Source organism: Dendropsophus ebraccatus, chromosome 3, assembly GCF_027789765.1.
Source record: "Dendropsophus ebraccatus isolate aDenEbr1 chromosome 3, aDenEbr1.pat, whole genome shotgun sequence".
Lineage (NCBI taxonomy): Eukaryota > Metazoa > Chordata > Amphibia > Anura > Hylidae > Dendropsophus > Dendropsophus ebraccatus.
In genome coordinates, this window is record NC_091456.1 from 111,421,958 (window position 1) to 111,447,097 (window position 25,140).

General features: G+C 44.4%; 1 protein-coding gene across 1 annotated transcript in view; it reads right to left on the reverse strand.

The window, feature by feature from the left end:
- AP3D1 (adaptor related protein complex 3 subunit delta 1) overlaps positions 1–25,140 on the reverse strand; it is a 77,463-nt gene that overhangs the window by 43,219 nt on the left and 9,104 nt on the right. The window contains exons 2-5 of the mRNA XM_069962497.1: positions 22,086–22,181; positions 3,852–3,932; positions 3,676–3,756; positions 708–815 (exon numbers count right to left, since the gene is read on the reverse strand). Coding sequence (XP_069818598.1) covers positions 708–815; positions 3,676–3,756; positions 3,852–3,932; positions 22,086–22,181 — 366 coding nt within the window. The remainder of the gene's footprint in view (positions 1–707; positions 816–3,675; positions 3,757–3,851; positions 3,933–22,085; positions 22,182–25,140) is intronic.

Below are 25,140 nucleotides of genomic sequence, written 5' to 3' on the forward strand. Positions count from 1 at the left end.
TCATGTCTTCCCATACTTACAGGCTGCAGGAAGTGTTGTTTATTTACATTCAGGTACAGTACTCTCTGCTGACATCTCTGGCCCGAGTCAGGAACTGTCCTGAGCAGGTGAAGTTTTCTATGGGGATTTGCTGCTACTCTGTACAGTTCCTGACTCAGCCAGAGATGTCAGCAGAGAGCACTGTGTCTGAATGTAAATAAACAACACTTCCTGCAGGATATACAGCAGCTTATAAGTATGGGAAGACATGAAATTTTTAAATAGAGGTAAATTACAAATCTATATAATTTTCTGACACCAGTTGATTTGAAAGAAATTTTTTTTCCGCTGGACAACTCCTTTACCACCACAAGAGCTACGTACTTAAAAGTACATTCCGCCCCCCAGATATGCCCCTGCTTTACACATTACTCTTGGCTGCACATCCAGTTTCCAGATGTGCAGCCAATTAAGGTATTTTTTGGAGCTGCACAGTTACAGTGACCAACCAACAAATGAACACTAGCTAGGTGGATACTAGGCATATGGGGAGGGGGGGGGGGTTGGGCAACAAGTTTACAGTAAAAGTTTAGTGTTTCCCTGATTTTAAAAGTGTAATCAAAGCCCAAAGTTGTGAGAAGTACTGTAGGATAGGTCCAGCGATTTATAGAAAAACACAAAGGCTTGGGAAACACCAACCAGCACTGTGTTGTAACTGCTGCACTTACCAGGGTCATGATGTCATTTGCCAAATCCCTGGCCAAGTCTGGGGTGACAAAACAAGATAGCCCAGTCAAGGCTACACCAGTATCGTACTGATTAGGACTGCTTAGATCCTGAAAAGAAACCATTACTTGGTTATACTTAGTGATTTCAGTCTTCATAAATGCAGACAAAAAAAAAATTTTCTTTATAATATATATATATATACATACACACACACATACATACATACATACATACATACATACACCGGCCACTTTATTAGGTACACCTGTCCAACTGCATGTTACCACTTAATTTCTAATCAGCCAATCACATGGCGGCAACAAGTGCATTTAGGCATGCAGACATGGTCAAGACAATCTCCTGCAGTTCAAACCGAGTATCAGTATGGGGAAGGAAGGTGATTTGAGTGCCTTTGAACGTGGCATGGTTGTTGGTGCCAGAAGGGCTGGTCTGAGTATTTCAGAAACTGCTGATCTACTGGGATTTTCACACACAACCATCTCTAGGGTTTACAGAGAATGGTCCGAAAAAGAAAAAACATCCAGTGAGCGGCAGTTCTGTGGGCAGAAATGCCTTGTTGATGCCAGAGGTCAGAGGAGAATGGGAAGACTGGTTCAAGCTGATAGAAAGGCAACAGTGACTCAAATAGCCAACCGTTACAACCAAGGTAGGCAGAAGAGCATCTCTGAACGCACAGTACGTCGAAATTTGAGGTAGATGGGCTACAGCAGCAGAAGACCACACCGGGTGCCACTCCTTTCAGCTAAGAACAGGAAACTGAGGCTACAATTTGCACAAGCTCATCGAAATTGGACATTAGAAGATTGGAAAAACGTTGCCTGGTCTGATGAGTCTCGATTTCTGCTTGAACATGACAATGAGTTCACTGTACTCAAATGGCCTCCACAGTCACCAGATCTCAATCCAATAGAGCATCTTTGGGATGTGGTGGAACGGGAGATTCGCATCATGGATGTGCAGCCGACAAATCTGCGGCAACTGTGTGATGCAATCATGTCAATATGGACCAAAATCTCTGAGGAATGCTTCCAGCACCTTGTTGAATCTATGCCACGAAGAATTGAGGCAGTTCTGAAGGCAAAAGGGGGTCCAACCAGTTACTAGCATGATGTACCTAATAAAGTGGGCGGTGTGTGTGTGTGTGTATAATTTATATATATATATATATATATATATATATATATATATATATATATATATATATATACATATACATATACACACAAGACATCGTCCTAAACAATACTTCTACAATCTAAAAAACACAGACGTACAGAAAGTAAGGAAAACTCAACAAAAAAAAATAATTGAAGGTTCAAAAATTTTACCGGGCTCACATCTGCATCAGATGTACATTGGTGGATTCAATGGACCCCATAAGTCCATGGTCTGTATTAGTCACTGCCAGCAACAAATCAGGCACACCAACATTGCTTACAATATAAATGGCCTGAAGCTGACCAAGCACTTTGTTTGAAATTTTCAGTTCTCTCTCCTGACTTCCCTAAACACAAACAATTAGGATGACTGAAGGCTCATGTGGTATCTATAAGGAGAGGATGAGTAAGCTGCAGCCAGACAGCTATGCTGCCAACCTATCCCTTCCAGAACAATAGGGATGGTCAATAAGAATCAAAAGACATGGTAGCACATTCAAAAAACACATTAGAGACCATCTGCCTCTCAGCACAATATTCTACTATCATCAGGAGTTAGTTACATTTTGATCAATGTACATAAGCCTACACACCATGTCACGGTTCCTGTAAGTATGGGTCCCTAACTTAAAAATGGCGCAGCCCCACGCAGTGATCACCACTGCAATAACAGCACTAAAGGAGGAAGCAGCCCATTAGTCCAGCAACCTCAATGTTGCCAGACATGGGCTCTGAGCCACACTACCTGCACCACTAACTACTGATGTTAGTGGTATATTGTGCTGAGAAGCAGATGTTCAGTCATACTTTTTGGATGTGCCACCATGTCTTTTTCTCTCCATAGAGTTTAGCACTCCTCCCCCACCTAGGTGATTTTACAGAGACATATAAGGTTAGAGCCTGACATTACTCAGTCTTACTGACTGTACATCCAAAAATAAAAAATAAAATCACTAAATGCAATTAACAAAAAGTGATTCTATTAAAACAGTTAATTATTATATAAGTGCACGGGCCATAATCTTCAGAAGGAGTCAGCACTAGGCAGCCTCACCGGAAGTTCCTGGCCTGCCCTGCTGCATTACGTCATCCTCCACCAGTTTCTCTTAAAGGAATTATCCAGCGAAAATATTTTTCTTTCACAGGGTATGATGCTTTTTCCCCCATCTGCTTTTCTTTCTGTGGTGTTGTTCCAACGGGGCAGTCATTGTTGTGGGAGGACTGTGTTGGCAGGTGGTGTGGCCCAGAGCCTAGGGGGCTATGTCTGGCAACACTGAGGTTGCTGGGTAACTGGGTTGCTTCCTCCTGTGGTGCTGTTGTCGCAGTGGTGGTTACCGCATGGGGCTGCACCATTTTTAAGTTAGGAATCCACACTCAGTGTGCAGGTTTATGTACTTTAAACAAAATGTAACTAACTCCCGATGTTAGTAGTATATTGTGCTGAGAAGCAGATTGTCAGTCATAAGTTTTTTGAATGTACTACCATGTCTATTTTTCTCTCCATAGAGTATGTGCTGATGGAGAGTTGGGAAGTCACCAAACACCTTAGCAACTTTAGTATAAGGTGAATGGGCACCTAAAAAGGTAACTACTACTTTGTTGGCGCGACAGGATAATCTGTGAAAATGCTGACAGGTAGGCAGTCTCTCCTGACATGAGTGAGGAACGGGAACTCCCAGAAGTGCCATAGACTGCTTTGTAACTCTCTTACAGAGCATTTTCAGAGAGTATCCTGCCACGCTGACAAAGTTGTGGGTACCTTTAAGTGAAGGATCTCTCAATGACTTACCTTCCTTATCTGATTTGTCGTCAACATAATGACATCGGTACCCTCATGAAAGCATTGCGAAGCTGCTAGGTATCCAATTCTCTGGACAACACAGAAAAATAGAAAATAAGTGCTTACATGCATACAATGCTCACATAAAAAAAACTAACTTGGCTTGCTGTTTTTGTAACTTTTACCTTAAAAGTAAACTTCGAGGCACTCATCACCTCAATAATATTGAAGGCAGCCCAGCTGATGTCATAGCCCAGCATTTGCAACTGTTGACAGAAGGTAAAAACAAAGATGCCTATAAATTCTACTGCAAAAGCATTGTCAATGAGGACAATTACACAAGTGATTAAGGCATTCCCCACGATGCAGAGTAAGGGCCCTATTTCACGGGACGATTATCGTTCAGATTATCATTAAGTCGTTCGAATCTAAGCGATAATCGTTCGGTTGAATAGCAGTTAACGATTAACGACCGAACAAGAAATCGTTGATCATTTAATAAGACCTGGACCTATTTTTATTATTGCTCCTTCACAAATCGTTCGCAGTAGTGACGAACCCAATAGCGACGACAAGACGACCGCAAGAACGATCATAATGTAAATGGGTGAACGATTTAAGGTCTTTTGCAATAGCGGTTCTTTGGATCGTTTATCGTTAACGATTATGCGAACGATAATCATCCCGTGAAATAGGGCCCTAAGAACAGAGCTTTGTTTCACACCACTCGTACTATGGACAGAGTAAAAGGGATGTATTGCTTCAGCATTTGGAAATCTGCTTTATTTAAAGAGAACCAACCAACAAGAATTGATGATTTTTTTTTTGTACTACCAAAAATAAAAAATAAAAATCACTAAATGCAATTAATTAAAAAAAAATAAAAGTTCTGACTTTATTAAAACAGTTAATTATATATGTGCATGTGCTGTACTTCCTAAAAAGAGTCAGCACTAGGCAGTCTTACCAGAAGCTCCTGCCCTGTTGCATTACTTCATCCTCCACTAGTTTCTCTTAAAAGGGTTGTCCAGCGAAAGTCTTCTTCTTTCAAATCAACTGGTGTCAGAAATGTATATACAGATTTGTAATTTTCATCTATTAAAAAAATCTGAAGTCTTCCCATACTTATTAGCTACTATATGTCATGTAGGAAATGTTTTATTTTCAGTCTGACATCTCTGGCTGAGACAGGAACTGTTCAGAGTAGGAGAGGCTTTCTATGGAAATCCCCATAAAAAACCTCTCTGGGCAGTTTCTGTCTCGGCCAGAGATGTCAGCAGAGAGCCCTGTGTCAGACTGAAAATAAAACATTTCCTGCATGACATATAGTAACTAATAAGTACAGGAAGACTTTTTTAATATAAGTAAATTACAAATCTGTATATAACTTTCTGACACCAGTTGATTTGAAAGAAAAATACTTCCATTGGGCAACCCCTTTAAAGGAGAAGTCTGGCCAAAAGTATTTTTAATATGTTATTACTTACGGAAAGTTAGACAAATTTCTAATGTACATTAATTATGGGAATGCACATATAGGGCTATTTCCCTTAATTTAGTAGATCAGGGAGACTTCAGATTCTCTGAAATACCGACGTCACGAACCGGGGGTGTAATTACAAATTAGTGTCCAGCAGGGGCGCACTATACATAGAAGTCAATGAGTACCATTGACTTCTATATAGAGTGTGCCCCTGCTGGACACTCCATTGGAATTACAATGGATGTGTATGTAAATGTAATATACAGTGTTTTTGATTGAATACATTTATGAAATACTTTGCGGATCAAATGTAATCAATCAGTACATTTGGATACTGTAAGCCCGCCGAACCGCCGCTCTGGACTACACTGAACTCATAGCATGAGCAGGTGATGGGAGGTGTAGTAGCTTTGTTATCGCTATGAGATTGCTGCCGGGCGCCGCTCATCACTGCAGGCCGGGCGGGGAGTCAGCCATCAGATAGTGTAAAGTTGCCGAATCCCTGAAGAAGCAGGAGGGGGGAGCGGAGGGGGATGATGGCTGCAGTGATGAGGGGCGCCCGGCAGCATCAGCGGCAGCGATCTCATAGCGATAACAAAGCTACTACACCTCCCATCACCTGCTCATGCTACTACACCTCCCATCACCTGCTTACACATTAGTAATAGTGCAGTGTCTATGAGGAAACTTGTCCTAAGGAACGATAATTTACTGAACAATACACACACACACAGAATCCTGTGTTCTGCCCCCTCCCCCTCCCCCACCCGTCCCAGCTGCACATAGCACAAGTCCGAGGTTGCTGTAAGAGGCCTGTACTGCTGCATCATGAATGAGGAAAGAGGAGGAGGAGCCATCTGCATGGAGTCTGCTGACCTTCCTGCAACTGGAGAAGCTCCTCACAGTAAAAGCCCTTTAACGATTATCGGACGTTACGGTCTGCACGGATGATCTAGCAATCACCCGGGCAGCCCCCCCACAGCAACCCGTGGCCCTTACCTGCTTGCTGCCGACGCGTGTAATAGTGCCGGCAGCAAGCGGGAAATGAGAAGCAAGCGGACGCCGACAGCTCTCATTTGTTCCTCTGCATTGCCCTGTATAATAGTTTTCTACAGAGAAACTTTTCTATGGCTTTAGCTGTGTGTGTATGTGTATATACATAAGAATAACTTGGATTGCGAGCGCTATGCAAGAAGAGCTCAGTTTTTCTAAATTGTAACTTGATTTAAGAGCACTGATTTTGTTTAAGAGCTCCCTGTACTGGGTGGGATGGGAAGATGGGGAGGGGCATGGTCTGCATAGCGGGATCTACAGCCCTATACTCTATGACCCATAGAGTCTCCCCTCAACTTCCAAATCATGGCAGATCCACTTCAGGCTGAGTCTTGCATCAGGGGACAGGATTGTGGAGGTAAATCTCTTTATAGCTGTAACCCCTCTATCCCCGGGCAGAGTGTACTGCAGTTATGTGCCCAAATCTGCCCTGCTCATTCCTTCACGCTTCCTGCAGTCTCAGTAAGGGTTTCCCCATCCTCTCCATTCCTACTATAATATGGCTGCACTTACACTCTGCTATACAGAAAACTTTCTGTCACTGTACTCCTGCACAGCTCTGTGATTCCCACTTCCTCATTAAAGGACAACTCCCACGGGACCCCCACCCCCAGAAAAAAAAAAAAAACACAGACACCATACTCACCATCCCTCCGGTGACGATTGCCACTCAATTCGCCCGCCGTCTGCCTTACCGTCACCTGCATCTGCCGTTCAGCGATGTCTCTCACTTCCGGGTCCATGGGAGAGAAAAGGCTGACAGTGCACTTGCGCACCGGCAGCCTTTTCATTGGCTGGAGCGCATCACATGGCTTCAAGCAAGCTGAAAAGGCTGCTGTTGCGCATGTGCACCAGCAGCCTTTTCTCTCCCATTCACTTTTCATGAAGACGCCGAGGAGGAAGAAGACCCGGACCGCCCGCCGGCTCTGACTTCGTCGTCACCAGATGACGCCCGGGAGAAGAGGACCGTGACGACCGTAATTGGTAATGGGGGGGGGGGGGGGGGGTCGGAAAGTGGGGGAAGGGGGCCAGACCGGTTATTTAACCACATTACAAAGTTATATAACTTTGTAATGTGTGTTAAAGACAAAAAAAATTTTCGTGGGAGTTGACCTTTAATCTATGCTGAACACACCCTTTCCCCATTGCTGTCATGTGACCACAAAGACCTCTGACAGCAGCCCTGCTTCTCTATTCTAGCCTGTTGTACTACGCTACAGCATTATGGGGATCTGCAGTTCCATCCTATATCTTCAAACTGCTGCTGTTTTTTCATCCTTATGTGTGGTGGTGTACACCACCGTGATGATGTTGTGCTGGTGGTTGTGATACAGCTCAGCCAATGATGGTACTGTTGTGACACCAGTGCTGATTCAGCACACAGGTGTGCTGGTATACCTGCTTTTAGGGTGTGCCTGGCTGTATCCCCCTGAAATGGTCTGTGACCTGCTGGGCTGTGATGGGTCCCTTGGGCTCCTGTCACGGTGCTCTGGAGTGGGAGGAAGGCCCACCCAGATTGTCGGTACCGCCACCCGCAGAAAGGGGAAAATGACCCAAGTGTTTAGTTGAGAGGAGTAGGTGCTGGTACAATGATGACTGAGTCCCAGTAAAATAAATAAAATGGCTTTACTAACAGTCTCTTGTAATACAAGATAAGCTGGCAATAGATAACTTCTTCTCGTACAGACTTGTGTTTACTGGATCTGTGCTTGGAGATACCCCAAGTGCTGGTATAGAAGTGGAGCAGTTAAGAGAAGAGGAGAGGAGTTTGTCATGGGGGTCCCAACCTAGGGTAGTAGTGTGCTCTCAGGGCCGTTTCTAGGACCGGGCGACCGTACGGGGCGCTGACAGCTAGGGGGCGCACGGCCGCCCAGCGCACTAAACGCATCATTGCGCTTGTTAAAGACACTCAAAAGACCCCAGCGCACAGGAAGTTCTCCGATTCGCGCACTGCCGGGGATAGGACGGGGGAGAGTGGGCCATCTATAAGGGGACAACATATGTACATATGTGTGTGTTTGTACAATAAATAAATAAATTTATATTATATATATATACACACACACACACACACACACACACACATATACATACACACACTTTTTTTTTATTTTTTTAGGGGGGGCAATGCAGGGGACATTTTTATATGTATATGGGGGACAATGCAGGGGACGTTATTATACGTATACGGGACAATGCAGGGGACATTATTATAAGTATATGGGAACAATGAAGGGGGGCATTATAAGTACATGGGACAATGCAGGGGACATTATTATTAGTATATGGGGGCAATGCAGGGGGACATTATTCTTATATGGGAGGGACAGCAGGGGGCAACCCACATACCTAATGACTTTAGTGCACCACACAGCAGAATTACCACAGTTAGGAATCCTATAGGAGAAGAAAAGGCAAGGATGTTGCTGGAAATGTGAGAAGCCTAAGATGTTTGTCTAGCAGGTTCTGAAGAGATGAGTTGTAGCTGCAAGAAATCTTCCTGGAGGCCTGGGCCAGATGGATAGGAAAAGGAAAGAGACGCCTCAGATCAAAGACGTCACCTGTGACCTATGACGTGTCACTTTATATATTAATAACTCTGGAATGCTGTTACCGATCCTTGTGGTTCAAAGATAGTTTTTTCATGACATGTTCCACTTTATGTTAGTGGTACATTTGGGCCGATACCTTTAACTTTTTTTGTGAAAACCGCCAAAATGTTGTGAAAAATTGAAAAAAAATTGTATTTCTCTAAATTTGAAAGTCTCTACCAATAAGGAAGATAGTTCTACCACAAAAGTTATTGATTAATTTATATTTATAACATGTCTACTTTATGTTGGCAGCATTTGGTGGACATGCTTTAACTTTTTAGAGGCTATGATTGTTTAGTAGCAATTTTCTAAATTTTTGTGAAAATTTAAACTCAGAATTTTTTAGGGACCAGTTCAGTTTTGGAGCATAAGCTAGAGGCCTGTATATTAGAAACCCCCATAATTTCCCCCATTTTGAACTCTTCACCCTTTGAAGTATTTAAATTGACATTTAAAACAGTTTTCAACCCTTTAGGCATTTCACGGGAATAACTGCAAAGTGTGAAAAGTAAAACATTTCCATTTTCTTTGCAGACATTCCAATTCAATCCTATTTTTTTCATACCCCACCAGCTATAAAAAGTAAAATGCAATAAAAAATGTATTCCTCTGAATCTGCAGTTTTTACAAATACCCCATTTGTGGACGTAAAGTGTTGTGTGGGCGCACAACACGGCTCAGAAGAGAAGGAGCACCCTTTAAATTTTGGAGAGTGGATTTGGCTGAAATAAAAGTAGGAGACCATGTCGCATTTACAAAGCCGTCCTAGTGCCGAGACAGTAAATAAAAAAACACAAGTGACCCCATTTCAAAAACTACACCGCTAAAGCAATGTAAGAAGGGGTACAGTGGGCATTTGGACCCTACAGGTTTTTCCCAGTTTTTTTGCAAAAGTGGGCCATGAAAACAAAAAAATCACATTTTTCACACTTGGTGAAACCCCAAATTTTTCAAATTTCAAAACGTTTTGAGGAGAAAAAGCGCCCAGATATTTGTAAAACAATTTCTCCTGAGCACAGAAATACCCCATTTGTGAACGTAAAGTATTGTGCGGGCGCACAACAGGGCTCAGAAGAGAAGGAGCACCTATGTCTGTGTGTGCACAGAAGTTAACTGACACTTACTAATGGACGCTGACTGACGCTTACTTACGGATGCTGACTGACGATAACTAACGGACGCTGATTGATGCTCACTAACGGACACTGACTGACCCTTACTAACGGATGCTGACTGATGCTGGCTGACACTTAAAGTGACACTGTCAGCCCCTTTGTTCATTTTGACATCTCTACACAGGTGTAAAGGGTAAATTTAGTGTTTTTCATACCTTATTTCATATCATATGTCATGGTGCTTGTTCAAGTAAAAAGTGTCCTTTTATCATCTGCAGATTGTATTAAGTGGGCGTGGCCTCGCGGCACTAGCGCCACATAACCCCGCCCACAACGGCACAATTGGCCCCGCCCCCTCGCCGGCCATTGGAACAGGCTGGCCGAAAGGTCTAGACTCCACCCCCTTTACGTTGGACAACCAATGGGCGTCAAGGGGGCGGGGCCAACCGGGCCGTTGTGGGCGGGGTTATGTGGCGCTAGTACCGCGAGGCCACGCCCACTTAATACAATCTGCAGTTGATAAAAGGACACTTTTTACTTGAACAAGCACCATGACGTATGATATGAAATAAGATATGAAAAACACTAAATTTACCCTTTACACCTGTGTAGAGATGTCAGAATGCACTAAGGGGGTGACAGTGTCACTTTAAGTAAGGTAACTGACGCTTGCCGACACCTGCTAATGGACGCTGACTGACTTTTACTAACGGACATTGACTGATGCCAATGGGAGGGCACGGCAGCAGCGGGGAAGGGGGGAACGGAGAACATGACAGCGGAGGTAGGGGGAGGATCGGGGGACACTGCAGCAGGGGGCAGGGATGGAGGGGCAGCAGCTTCCCTAGGATCCCGGCAGAGACCGGGACCAGGGATTTACTGCTTGCTTCACCGGCATCAGTGGATCGTTACCGATCCACTGATGCTGGAGATCGCCTGTGCTGGACCCCTTCAGGGGGTCCAGCAGCAGCTACACTAGACTGTCAGCTATCAGTTGACAGTTTAGTTTCGGCTCCTGGTCACTGTTTATGTAAAAAAGTGAGCACCGGGAGCCGGGCAGTTATACAACCCCTGGTAAAAAGTATGGAATCACCAGTCTTGGATGAGCACTCATTCAGACATTTCATGCTGTAAAACAAACTCAGATCAAAAACATGATACAATATTAAGGTCATTCCAAAGTGCAACTTGTTGGCTTTCAGGAACACTCAAAGAAATGAAGAGAAAACATTGTGGAAGTTAGTGAATGATACTTTTATTGACCAAGCACAGGGAAAAAAGTGTGGAATCACTCAAATTGGAGGTAGAAAAAAAAAAGGACACACCCAGTCTATTTCCTTTCCCTAAATGGACACCTGCCCCAGATAAGATGTGCCCGTTAGTCTGCAGTTAAAACACCTGCAGTCATGACACCTTGGAGGGCTGCTGGACGAAGTGGAGTGGCGAGAACCATGGCTCCAACAAAAGAGAGGATTGTGAAACTTCTTGAAGAAGGTAACCCTTCACGCATGGTTGCTAAAGATGTGGGCTGTTCACAGTCAGCTGTATCCAAGATATGGACCAAATACAAACAGCATGGAATGGTTGTTAAAGCCAAGCGTACTGGTAGACCAAGAAAGACATCAAAGTGTCAAGACAAATAACTTAAGGCCATTTGTCTTGAAAACCGAAAAAGTACAACTAAACAGATGAAGCACAAATGGGAGGAAGCTGGAGTCAATGTATGTGACCGAACCGTAAGAAATCGCCTAAAGGAGATGGGATTTCTATACAGGAAAGCTAAACGAAAACCAGCATTGACACCTAAACATAAAAAAACAAGACTCCAATGGGCTAAGGAGAGGCAATCATGGACTGTGGATGACTGGATGAAAGTTGTCTTCAGTGATGAGTCAAGAATCTGCATTGGACAAGGTGATGATGCTGGAACTTTTGTTTGGTGCCGTTCCAGTGAGATTTATGAAGAGGCCTGCCTGAAGAAAACAACCAAATTTCCACAGTCCTTGATATGGGGCTGCATGTCAGGCAAAGGCACTGGGGAGATGACTGTGGTTAATTCTTCCATCAATGCACAAGTTTACATTGACATTTTGGACAGTTTTCTCATCCCTTCAATTGAACAGATGTTTGGAGATGATGAAATAATTTTCCAAGATGACAATGCATCGTGCCATAGGGCAAAAACAGTGAAGGCATTCCTTGAAGAAAGACACATTCAGTCGATGTCATGGCCTGCAAATAGTCCAGATCTCAACCCAATTGAAAACCTGTGGTGGAGATTGAAAAAAATGGTCCACAAGAAAGCTCCAACCTGCAAAGCTGATCTGGCAACTGCTATCAAAGAGAGTTGGCACCAAATTGATGCAGAATACTGTTTGTCACTCATCAAGTCCATGCCTCAAAGACTGAAAGCTGTTATAAAAGCCAAAGGTGGTGCAACTAAATACTAGTGATGTATTCTGAATGGTCTTTTGTTTATGTGTTTTTCATGATTCCACACTTTTTTCCTCAGAATTGAGTGATTCCATATTTATTTCCCTGTGCTTGGTCAATAAAAGTGTCATTCACTAACTTCCACAATGTTTTCTCTTCATTTCTTTGAGTGTTCCTGAAAGCCAACAAGTTGCACTTTGGAATGACCTTAATATTGTATCATGTTTTTGATCTGAGTTTGTTTTACAGCATGAAATGTCTGAATGAGTGCTCATCCAAGACTGGTGATTCCATACTTTTTACCAGGGGTTGTAGTACGTCCTGGTGCGGAAAGTAACCTCCTGCCAGGACGTACTATAACTGCCTGGTGCAGGTAGGGGTCAAGAGATACTTGTGCCCATGTTTCGACTATACTGTCGCTTAACCATCTTCTGGCCTACAGGGTACCTGTCCTATTAGGGTGACACAAGCCCAAGCCTTGGTAACCTGGGTGTAGCTAAGTGTCTGAAATTATCCGGTGTCACCCGCACCGCAAGAGAGTGCGTAGACTTTCGGTACGGTTAGGCTTGGAATACTGTGTGTCTCTGGTCGCTTCATACACGTGTGTCTATACTCTGCTAACACTCTGGATCACACACTGACTTGGACTGTCCCGGACAGGGGTCCTGGCAGAGCCAAGCCCTGGCTAACTTCAGCAGGGATGCCTGGTTTGTGTATGCCTTCCTTCCTAGAGGATCAGAGGGAAACTGACGCTATACATCCTCCCACCCAGTGACTACTTCCAAGAAGGGTAAGAGCCCCTGTGAGTGGTGAAGAAGAGAGTTTGCAAAGGAAAGTATACAGATAGGTAGAAGGAAAAGTAGTATCTCCATTGGACCACAAGATCACAGAATACAAAAAACAGTAACCCTGTGTTTACTACAGCTATGCAACACAAGGAGGTATAGTGGATAAGGGGTGTAGTAGCACAGGGACAGATGAGGGGTGTAGTACTAGTAGCACAGGGACAGATGAGAGGTGTAGTAGTAGTAGCAGCAGCACAGGTACAGATGAGGGGTGTAGTAGTAAAGTAACAGATGAGCGGTGAAGTAGTAGTACAGGTACAGATGAGGGGTGAAGTAGTAGTACAGGTACAGATGAGGGGTGAAGTAGTAGTACAGGTACAGATGAGGGGTGAAGTAGTAGTACAGGTACAGATGAGGGGTGAAGTAGTAGTACAGGTACAGATGAGGGGTGAAGTAGTAGTACAGGTACAGATGAGGGGTGAAGTAGTAGTACAGGAGCAGATGAGGGGTGCACTTATACTTCAGCTCACAGGCCTGCCCAGAGAGGAAGGGTTAAAGCAATTAATCTCTTCCTCTGCGGGCCAGGCTGTGAGCTGAAGATTCAGGCACAGGGGAGCTGCTTTCTCTCCTCTGTGCCTGTATCCTGCACTGTACCCAGCCCAGCAAGGAAGGGGGGCACTTAATCACCCCTCTCTTGCTGTTATGGGTGCAGTGTAAGATCAGTTTGGCCCCCAGGGGGTTAAGTGGGGATGCATGCTCGCTTAACCCCTTGGGTGCCAGACTCTAAGCAGCTATCTCGAAAGGTGTACTGCCTTGTTTTAGTGTTTTAGTGTATCTCTGTTTTGTTTTTCAGATATCGGTATCCCGAGGATTACGTTGGATACGCTGGACTACGTTGATGACCAGCAGATTTTTATTTAAAAAAAAAATGGTCAATTAGGGGTGAGGGGGTTGTTTTTTTAAAATAAAATATTCATATAATTTTTCTTTTTTTACAGGCTTAGTAGTGGAAGCTATCTGAAAGATGGCATAGCATAAAATGGCTAACACTAACCTCCCCCCCCCCCCATTATTACCCCAGAACCCATCGCACCAAAGGGAATGGGAAGAGACAAGCGCCAGTAGTCCCGAAGCATCAAAAAGGGCGCTCCCGGACTGGGCGGTAGCAGGCTAGTAATATTAAGCTGGGGACGGCCAAAAAAATGGCCCTTCCCACCCTGGTACTACTAGGCTGCTGCTGTTTGGTTTTTAACCTGGCTGGGTATGAGAATGTTGGGGAATCCTACAGGGTTTTTACAATGAACTGATCTGTTAAAATGGACAGCAAAAACAGTGTGAACCCAGCCTAAGGAGGCTTAACTGGTGCATCTAAAGGTCCTTTTACAAGGGGCGCTTATCGCCCAGGAGCGCCATTAGAGACGCTGCTGCATTTAATGATCGGCCCATGTAAAGGGGCAGCAATCAGCCAAAGATCAGGCCCGATAATCAGCTGATTGCATCTTTTGTGCCTACTTAAAAACTTATCTTTATCAGCCGCACATCTCTCTGTGTAAACAGGGGTTGTGATCCAGCTGCATCTGGTTCTCCAGATGCTGCTGGAACTTCAGGCTGCCACCTCCTCCTGAATGATTGACAGCCGGAGGAGGTGGGGCCTGAAGATACAGCCAGCGTGAGGAATAGAGAGAGATACCGGATCACAGGCAGAGTGGCTAGAAAGTATACACTACTGCTTGTGATTTAGAAACTGACAGCACAGATACACATATCCCAGGCCCCAATATATACATATCTGTGCTCTCAGTTTCTAGGGCTGCATGAGAAATACAAGGATCGTTCATGCAGCTTAGACACACTTAATAGATAGGATCACACAAGAGCTTAGATACACCTGCCTAGCAGACAGTATCACACATGACAAGTATAGAATTTCATGGGTTTAAATACTGTGCAGCACTATATCAAAATTACCATGGGATTAGATGCATCGCGGTACTAATAATCTTAAGATTAGATGCAAAGGCACAGAGGAACTCCATAAAATATATGTGCTTGCATACACTAGCACTACAATTACAGGTTTAGACACACTGAAGAAACATTTTAGTCCTAAGTACTGACCCTGCTGCTGATAGGATGCTGAGGCTGCGGTGCACACAAGCTTGGAATACTGCAGCACACAAGCTTGGAATCTGGGGGCGTGGCCTATCTGTGCAACTGACAGCCTATGTGTCAAGCTGCCAGCCTCAAGATAACCACTTCTATGAGCTGTTTCCTTGGTAGTTTTATTATAATATAATGACAGAATTTAGAGCCCTATTGCTTCCAGGGGTGATTTGTTTTATATTTAGTTATATTTACTTCCTCCCTAATGTAAAATAAGTGTGTATCCTTATTGGTGATAGGATCTCTTTAAGATCAACAGTCTTTTTTTTTACTTTTTGACAGTTCAGTTGCATAGGTCTGCCAGGGCCACTTCTGCCATGAGGCGGAATGAGCATTCCGCCACAGGCGACAGATTCTGCGGTCCTGCAGGGGGCGTCAAACTTTAGTTTCGCTAGTTAAGATAAGTTTCACTAGGATGTACACGTATATCAAGGCTGATAGCAGTGGGTCCATTTACTTTAATGGCCCAAACACAGTCAACTACTGACATAACCACTTCTGAATTTTATGAGTAGAGATAAAGATGATATTCATGCTTCCTTATATTACAAGCAGCAGCTGTAATGTATGACCAGTACTATTCTGCAAGTGCTTGCTTCTAACAGGAAGATCACAAGACTACGGGAACTTCTAATTATCTGGAATCTTGTGATGGTTATCTATTTCTATTCTAAAATCATGCAACTAGATGTCCCTCTGAGGTTAATAAACAGGCCATTCATACTACAGCACATGAAATAAATTAGAAGATAATACAAAGATGTATCTAGTAGCATAATTTATTATGATTTGTGTGAGACTTATTGTGGAGGGACATGACCTAGCTATTTAGCTGTAAAGACACAGGACGCTGTAAAGACCGAAGCTCCATACACAGCAACACCTGCTATTAAAAAACCTGCTTCCTCTTACACCTCTTGTAATGCCCCAAACAAAAGTAACCACCCCGGTAGGACTTTTATGCTAATCTATATACAGTAGACTGCACTAATTTGCTATTGCTGATCCCAGCTTTCTGAACAAAGTCTTCGTCTTCGATTGTCAGATAATCAGGTATTGTATAACTTTGTAATGTGTGTTATTTAGTGAATAATTGCTTACTGCCGCACTACCCCTTTAAGGTGATACATCAAGTCACTTACTTGATTATACCAATGGGCCGTGAGCTCTTTCTTCTCCATCACTGCAACTTACCCTTAGAAGTGTACAAATGGTCTCTGTGGACGTTCTGGGTTATGGCGACCAGGGTTTGCATACCCCTTTATTGGAAAAAACAAAACTCTCACTCGCTATCACTTTGGGTCTTAAAAATCATACAAGACTCTTCTACCCGCTTTACTCAAAAATGGCTTCCCTGAATACAGTTTCAGGAGACACATAACTACAAGGAATTGCGAAGATGGCCACCTAAACCTGAATAATCCTGCCCTATGGAGATATAATTTTACTTGCTCCCTGACCTACCTGACTCCTTTCCAATCAACGTTCTTACTTTTTTCTTTGCCTCTAAAAGTTACAGCTTGTAACTTCGAATAGCTTTTAATCCAAGACAACCTCTCTGTCCCCCCACCCCGCCCTCTTCATCATTAGGAATGCTCCAGGCAGGTATTTTCCTATTCATCAGCTGTGTGAACACGGCACATAGGCTGGATCGTTAAGGCACCTGTGCAGTTCAGTTCACTGCAGAGGAATAGGAAATATCCTGCCAGTGGCATTCCTAATGATACTCTAGGCCAGTGTTTCTCAACCTTTTCAAGCCAAGTACCCCCATGTGATAGGATACTCCAGCCGAGTACCCCCGAGGATGCAATCGATTATAAGTCTTGCCTTACTGAGGCAGAGATGACACTGTTGCCATATGCTCTGTATAAAGGCTCTGTCAGCAGTTGATTCCCAGATCAGACCCCACATATCAATTTGACTGATTTTTACTGTAAAGTTATATTAATCCTAATTTAACAGTAAGTGAGGTACCCTGAAAAGAGTGCAGTTGAAAATGGCCCAAACTACCCAGTGGTTGGCATAAATATGGGCATCAAAGTGAAAACACAAAATTGTGGTTCAAAAAAAAAATTTGACTTTGGACCCCCGATCTCACGCTGCCAGCACACAGAGAAGGTGCTGGAGAGGGTTAAATGATTTTTGACATCCTTTACTTTAATACCAGTTTTTACACCCAGAACCACTTTGGGCCAGGCTGGGTGTGATAAGGGCCATCCCTATCTGTACTAAAAATCCTGTGAATAAGAAACTGCTGAATGGGAAACCAACTTCAGCCTCGTCTGACCCAGTACTAATATCAAATAATGACCCCTGTAGAAATAATAATTGCCTCTTCCCCAATAATAATGCTCTCTGTGGCCAGTAATAATGCCCACTCTGTAGCTAGATGCAATTCTTCCTGTAACCACCTGACATGCCAGTAGCTAGGTATTCCTCCCACCACCAGATATGCCCCCTGCAGCTAAGTATGACCAATACAACCTAGTATGCCCCCTGCACCCATGTATGTTTGTAGCTAGCTATGCCCCTTTCTGCTAAGTATACCAGATATGTCTGCATGTAGCTGGATACCTCCCCATGTAGCCAGGTATTACCTCATACAGCCAGGTATGGTCCTCCTATGTAGCCAGATAGCTCCACCCCATGTAGCCAGATACCTCCTGGATACCCCCTCCTGTCCTATCCATCACATATCCATCACATATCTATCACATATCTATCACATATCCATCACATATCCATCACATATCCATCACACTTACTATAAGATGCTAGGAAAGCTGGGTGATGTCCATCATACTGACTTCTATACAAGATGCTAGGAAAGCAGGGTGACCTTCATTATACTGACTACTATACAAGATGCTAGGAAAGCTGGGTGATCTCCATTATACTGACTACAAGATGCTAGGAAAGCTGGGTGATCTCCATTATACTGACTACAAGATGCTAGGAAAGCTGGGTGATCTCCATTATACTGACTACAAGATGCTAGGAAAGCTGGGTGATCTCCATTATACTGACTACAAGATGCTAGGAAAGCTGGGTGATCTCCATTATACTGACTACAAGATGCTAGGAAAGCTGGGTGATCTCCATTATACTCAGTATAAGATGCTGGGTGATCCCCTTATACTCAGTATAAGATGCTGGGTGATCCCCTTATACTCAGTATAAGATGCTGGGTGATCCCCTTATACTCAGTATAAGATGCTGGGTGACCCCTTATACTTAGTATAAGATGCTGGGTGACCCTCTTATATTCAGTATAAGATGCTGGGTGACCCCCTTATACTAAGTATAGGATGCTGGGTGACCTCCTTATACTGACTACAAGATGCTGTAAAGCTGGGTGACCCCCCTTATACTATGAGATACTGTAAAGCTGGGTGACCCCCCTATACTTACTACAAGATACTGTAAAGCTGGGTGACCCCCTTATACTGACTACGAGATGCTGTAAAGCTGGGTGACCCCCTTATACTTACTACAAGATGCTGTAAAGCTGGGTGACCCCCTTATACTGACTACAGGTGCTGTAAAGCTGGGTAACCCCCTTATACTGACTACAAGATGCTGTAAAGCTGGGTGACCCCCTTATACTGACTATGAGATACTGTAAAGCTGGGTGACCCCCCCCTTACACTGACTACAGGTGCTGTAAAGCTGGGTGACCCCCTTATACTGACTACAGGATACTGTAAAGCTGGGTGACCTCCTTATACTGACTATGAGATACTGTAAAGCTGGGTGACCCCCTTATACTGACTATGAGATACTGTAAAGCTGGGTGACCCCCTTATACTGACTATGAGATACTGTAAAGCTGGGTGACCCCCTTATACTGACTACAGGTGCTGTAAAGCTGGGTGACCCCCCTTACACTGACTTTAGGTGCTGTAAAGCTAGGTGACCTCCTTATACTGACTGAGATACTGTAAAGCTGGGTGACCCCCCTTACACTGACTACAGGTGCTGTAAAGCTGGGTGACCCCCTTATCCTGACTACAGGTGCTGTAAAGCTGGGTGACCTCCTTATACTGACTACAGGTGCTGTAAAGCTGGGTGACCCCCATCATACTCACATCAATAGATGATGCTGGAAAGGTGGGTGACATCTAACAGTAGTTATTATACCTCCCGCGGTGGCGCCAGGGGGCGGGGCTTGTCACCAGGGGCGGAGCTTGCCGGGAGATACTGGGGCCGGCCAGGGGCCAAATCCTGTAAGTGTTCCCCCAGCTCTGGACCATCCCCCACCACCACCACACATTACCTCCATCTGTAGTGGGGCCCGTGCTCCCTGGCCTCCAGCAGGGGAGACACTTATCGGTCAGATACCTCTGCAGCCTCAGTGCCTCCTCAGCTCCCCCACAGACAGGGCCGGCAGCAGCAGCACGTGTACTGCGGTGACCAGGTCACCCAGGAAGAAGCTACAGCCCGGGCACCGCAGCACACAGACTGTCTCCTCGATCCACATCAGCCCCCGCACTGCCACAGATGACACAGAGACAGTTACAGGCTAAGCTTCTGCTCCTTCACTCTGCACCAGATCTCAGTGTTTTGAATCACCCGCCCTCCCGCGTACCCCCTCAGCCTGCGCCGTGTACCCCTTGGGGTACGCGTACCGCAGGTTGAGAAACCCTGCTCTAGGCCACCGCAGTTTCACACAGGGCTGCAAGTTGTTGGCCTGTTTATTTACACTTTTTACACATACAACGGTTAAAATCTGATCGGGCCGGGTCGTCTGGTCTTGTCCACACTATTCTGGAATTTATGGGCTCAGCATAACATCTTACTGGGTGTGTAACATATGTATTCACATGTATCTTTTGTGCTTTGACCATTTTTATGCAAAGATTAAATAAAAAAAAAAAAAAAAAACTCTGATTTCTACCATTTTGATGGTAGAAAAGCATAGTGGTGTTGAGGTTAGATGCTTCAAATGCTTTTTCTAGTGAGCTTAATATTATTTAAACCGGACAACATGTGCTTATTGAAGCTAGTTCACACAGTGCAGCTAAATTGTGTTTGTGTTTTATGACACATACGCATAAATAGGCTTGCATCATCAGATAAATTAAAGCGGTTGTGCGGCGTTTTCCTTTTTCTGCTTAATTAACACAAAGTTATATAACTTTGTAATGTGTGTTAATTAGAGGTCTAGCCCCGTTCCCCCCCTTGACAACTCCCCACTCCCCCATCTTGGGCCGATGTAGTCACAGCAGGGGGCAGTCCTGGTCTCCTTCCTCTTCGCTGTCTTCCACAGCAGTGAATGGGAGCACATCACATGGCTCCCATTCACTGCACCCGGACCTGGAAGTGAGGACGGCGGCCGACGGAAAATGATCGAATGGCGATCATCACCGGCGGAATGGTAAGTATATTTTCTGTGTATGTCTATGTTTGTGTTTTTTTTGTGCGTGGGGGGGGGGGGGGAACCGCACTACCCCTTAAATTCCTGAAATTCTTATATTCAGCTTTAGCAACTGCAGCCAGTGCTTGCAATGCTGTCAGATTCTAGACTTAAAGCGACAATGTACCCACAATCTGCCCCCCCAAATCGCTTGCACCTTTGGATAGCTCCTTTTAATCTATGATCTTTCCTGGGGTCCGTTAAGCAAGTGATGCAGTTACTGTCCTAAAAAATAACTTTTAAACTTCCAGCCCTGTGTTTATGCCCTAGGATTGCACTGCCCCTCCATCGCTCCTCCCCGCCCTCTTGACTATTAGGAATGCCCCAGGCAGCATTTTTCCCAATCACCACTTGTCTGAAGACTGCCTTAAACGATCCAGCACATGTGCAGTGTTCAGACAAGTGATGATTAGGAGAAATGATGCCTGGGGCATTCCCAATAGTGAAGAGGGCAGGGAGGAGGGATGGAGGGGTGGTGCAAGCCTAGGGCATAGACACTCGAGGCCACGCCAATTTGACACAGGGCTAAAAATTTAAAAGTTGTTTTTTAGAACAATAACTGCATCACCTACCAGATCTTGGATTAAAAGCAGCTATCCAAAGGTACAAGCAGTTTGGGGGAATCAAATTGTGGGTACAGAGTCGCTTTAACAATTTAATCAGGATTGCAAGTGCTAACGCTGCACATAAGAGCACTTTTAAAAAATGCATGCATTTTCTTAATGCAGTATGTGCCATAAAAAAAAAAAAAAAAAAAAAAAAAAAACACCCATGCATTGCTATAAAAATTTTTCTATAGCATGCCCAATTCTGAATCCAAGAAGGAATCTAGAATTGAATTATAGACATCACAAATTTTTCTTTGGATTACTTGAGAATCTATTGATGCGGTAAGCGGTTTAAAATAATCAAAAAACAAAAACAGAACATAACTTTAAAAGGGTCCATCCGGGATAAATGCTTAGCCATGCTAGTAATGTATACATACATATCCCGCCATGCCACAGGTGCTGGTTCCCAGGCCGCCCGCTCTGCGCCGCTGTCAGCCCTTTGACCGTTACCATAGGAAATGGCCAGTCAACACAGTATATAAATTATTGTCATGTCGCCCACAGCCCTGGCAGCATAGCTAATTAGGCATTTATCCCTAACAACCCCTCTAACAATTCTCTGGCAATAATACTTTACTGGTCCACTGTTGCTTTTCAGCAATGACAAGGCTAAAATGGCATCAATGTGGGCAGGCTTGTATACAGAGAACAGAGGGGGACCAGAGAAGCATCTTTTGTAATTTTGTATGCATTTAAATTCATAATGTTAAAAAAAAAAAAAAAAAAAAAAAAAGCCACACAGCAGATAAAAAACTACTGTACTCACATAGGTTAACTTGCAGACTGCATTAGCTTTCACAGCAATGTTGTCTTGCTTAAGTTCTTGTTTGATTTCATCGATACAGTGAGAAATATACTTTGCCTGAAAGGAGAGAAAAAAAAAAAACAGTAAATAACGCAAATAATTATGAAGCAAAGAAAAAAAAGAGAGCAAAATATCTTACCCCAGTTAAATTGGCACGCATGGGCAAACTTTCTTTGGATACCTGTACTAAGTGTGGGAGAGGGATAGTTGTATGGATTCATATGATTTGGTCATGCCCGATTGTTCAAAACTTCTGGCTAATGTACATTATCTCCTAAATGCAAAGTTGAATCTCCCAGGGGTGTGTACAGCTGAAAACAGCTTAAAGCCCCACTACACAGAATGATAATCGTCCTGTGTAATAGAACACTGTCGGCTGATCGTTGCAGTAGTTTGTCTTTCAACATGTTGAAAGACAAACAACTCATATAGCATCGATCTGCTGCTGTCACTCTGTGGAATAGGAGTAGCGGCTATGGGCTGCCCGGACGATCAAGCGATCCCCCCCCCCAGGTCTCACCCACTCACCACCCCCACCACATCTAATAGCAGTGGCGAGCGGTGAACGAGGAGCAGACGAATGCTGACAGCACTTGTTTGCTCCTCTCAGACGCCCTGTGTAATAGAGGCTTTACTCTGTTTAGATCACTATTTGATCACCTTATCCTAGTTGCCTCTATGGTGGCTTGCTTTATTGGACTCTGCTACACATGCTAATGGTGTGTTTACACAAATATACCAGGTCTCTGCCACCCCCCTCCAATGCTCCTGCCACAGGTAATCCTTGCCCTAAATAGGTGTTCCCCACAGCAGAGGCAGAGAGAGAGAGGAAGGAGCGCGGCAAGTTTGAACAGCCACCGGCTCCTGCCTCTGCTGTGGAAAGACCCTTTTAAAGTGGGGATTCCCCAATCTAAACAGGTGTTCCCCACAGCCAAACCAAAGAGAGGAGTAACAGCTGTTTAAACACGGCGACAGCTATTTGGCGGGCATGGCAGCAGTCTGGTGACAGGTCTCAGGAGGTCCGAAGACCAGTAGAGATAAACCCAAGAAGAAGCAGCAGCCATGGCCGACGTATGCTGTGGGCATCAGCTAATGGACCAGCCAGTGGCGGCTGGCTGAGGCTTGAGGAGGGTGGGCGTCGGCCCGAAGAAGGAGTTGGTGGAGCTGTTGCCTGTTCCTGCCTCTCTCTCTGCCTCCACTGTGGAGGCAACGGTTTGGAGCAGGGCATTCCCTCATAGTGAGGGGAATCCACGTTCCTGTAACCTTGGTGTTCCCAAAAACCTCAATAATGTTCAGCTGACAGTTATCTCCTCTGATTTTGTTCGGATACCAAACATTTTTCGAGTACAAAACAAATAATGTTTGAATACCAAAGGGTTCCGGAACTGAAGTATTACTGTATATTATACACATAGATCTGAACTCAGCATTAAATTGTAAAATGTCAGGTAGTGTTCGGTGAGAGCAGCAGGAAATTCAATCCGCGGGTGCACTATTGGATAACATTTGTTCTCTGAAGAATGGGAAGCAGTCATGAAATATTTAATCCAAACTCATGTCTATGTAAGCAGACTCAGAGAGAAAGCAGCAAAGTTGACAGGTAATATGCTGATGAAAGCACTACCATGTTTGAAGCACATCCCAATTTTAAAACAATGGATTGACATGTTAACACTCCTGAGTTCCAGGTTATTACGGACTGAGAAAATACATGATATAAAATGTAATGGATAAACAATTATATGGCAGACATAATACATGTGCATGTATACTGTGTAGGTGTATGTTTTACTAAGAAAAGCTGCTTAGTGTGAAAAGAAAACTTTCCAAGTGAATATGAACTATCCAACACACCTTTGTTGACTCTGAACTTTAAATATACAGAAACTCTGCCATAAGAGAATAAGTGCTGTGGAAAAACAACTGCAGATCTTATTTTACATTCAGGGTTGCATGCATTAAGTGTAGGGAAGGAAAGACAATTTAAGTTCTTCGTCAAGTATTCTCCACAGGAGAAACGGATTTCTTAAAACACCAGTAAAAGTCCCCTCAAAAGAAAAGTCACCAGGAAAAACAGGGTCCTTTGAAGGATCGTGTGTGGGCCCTATAGTCTTCTGATAGCATAGCGCAGGTACTAAGGCAAGGTAGTCAGTAGTAAGCCGTGTACAGTGGGCTGCCAATAGATGTGACTCCCCAAGCCAGATAAAAATGCCAAAAAAAAAGTAAATTTATTTAAAAGATAGGGACGCGTTTCGGCACTCTAGTACATCAGTGCCTTTCTCAAGCTTCTCAAGCCCTATTAACACCTGTCTCGCCGCCGAAATCAAAGTTCATTTTACTGGCCTTGGGAGACAGGCAGACTGAGAGACAGGATATGTCTTGATGCAATCAACAAAACGGTGTGCGGGACAGTGGTGACAGGGTAATTTTAGTGCTCTCACTGTTATTATCGGCTCCCGAGTCTTCTCCATGGAGCAGTTATTTCTCAGCCACTTGCCATGAGTATACACACAGGGCCTTCTTTCCCTTAGCCGTGTGGCCAATCAAAGTACTGCACGTACTTCTTTTTGGAATTAAAGGGGTTGTCCGGCGATAAAAAATTATTCACAGAATAACACACATTACAAAGTTATACAACTTTGTAATGTATGTTATGTCTGTGAATGGCCCCCTTCCCCGTGTCCCACCACCCCCACCCGTGTACCCGGAAGTGTGGTGCGCTATACATTACCTGTCACGTGCCGACCACGGTCTCCGATCCTCAGCAGTGACGTCTTCTTCGGGAGGCCAGCGGATCTTCCCGAGTGCCGGCCGCCCTCTGCAGCGTCATCCGAAGCTCAGCCGCGATTGGCTGAGCATAACTGTGCTCAGCCAATCGCGGCTGAGCAGCTGATGACATGGCCGCGTCATCAGCCGCTCAGCCGCGATTGGCTGAGCTCAGTTATGCTCAGCCAATCGCGGCTGAGCTTCGGATGACGGTGCAGAGGGCGGCCGGCACTCGGGAAGATCCGCTGGC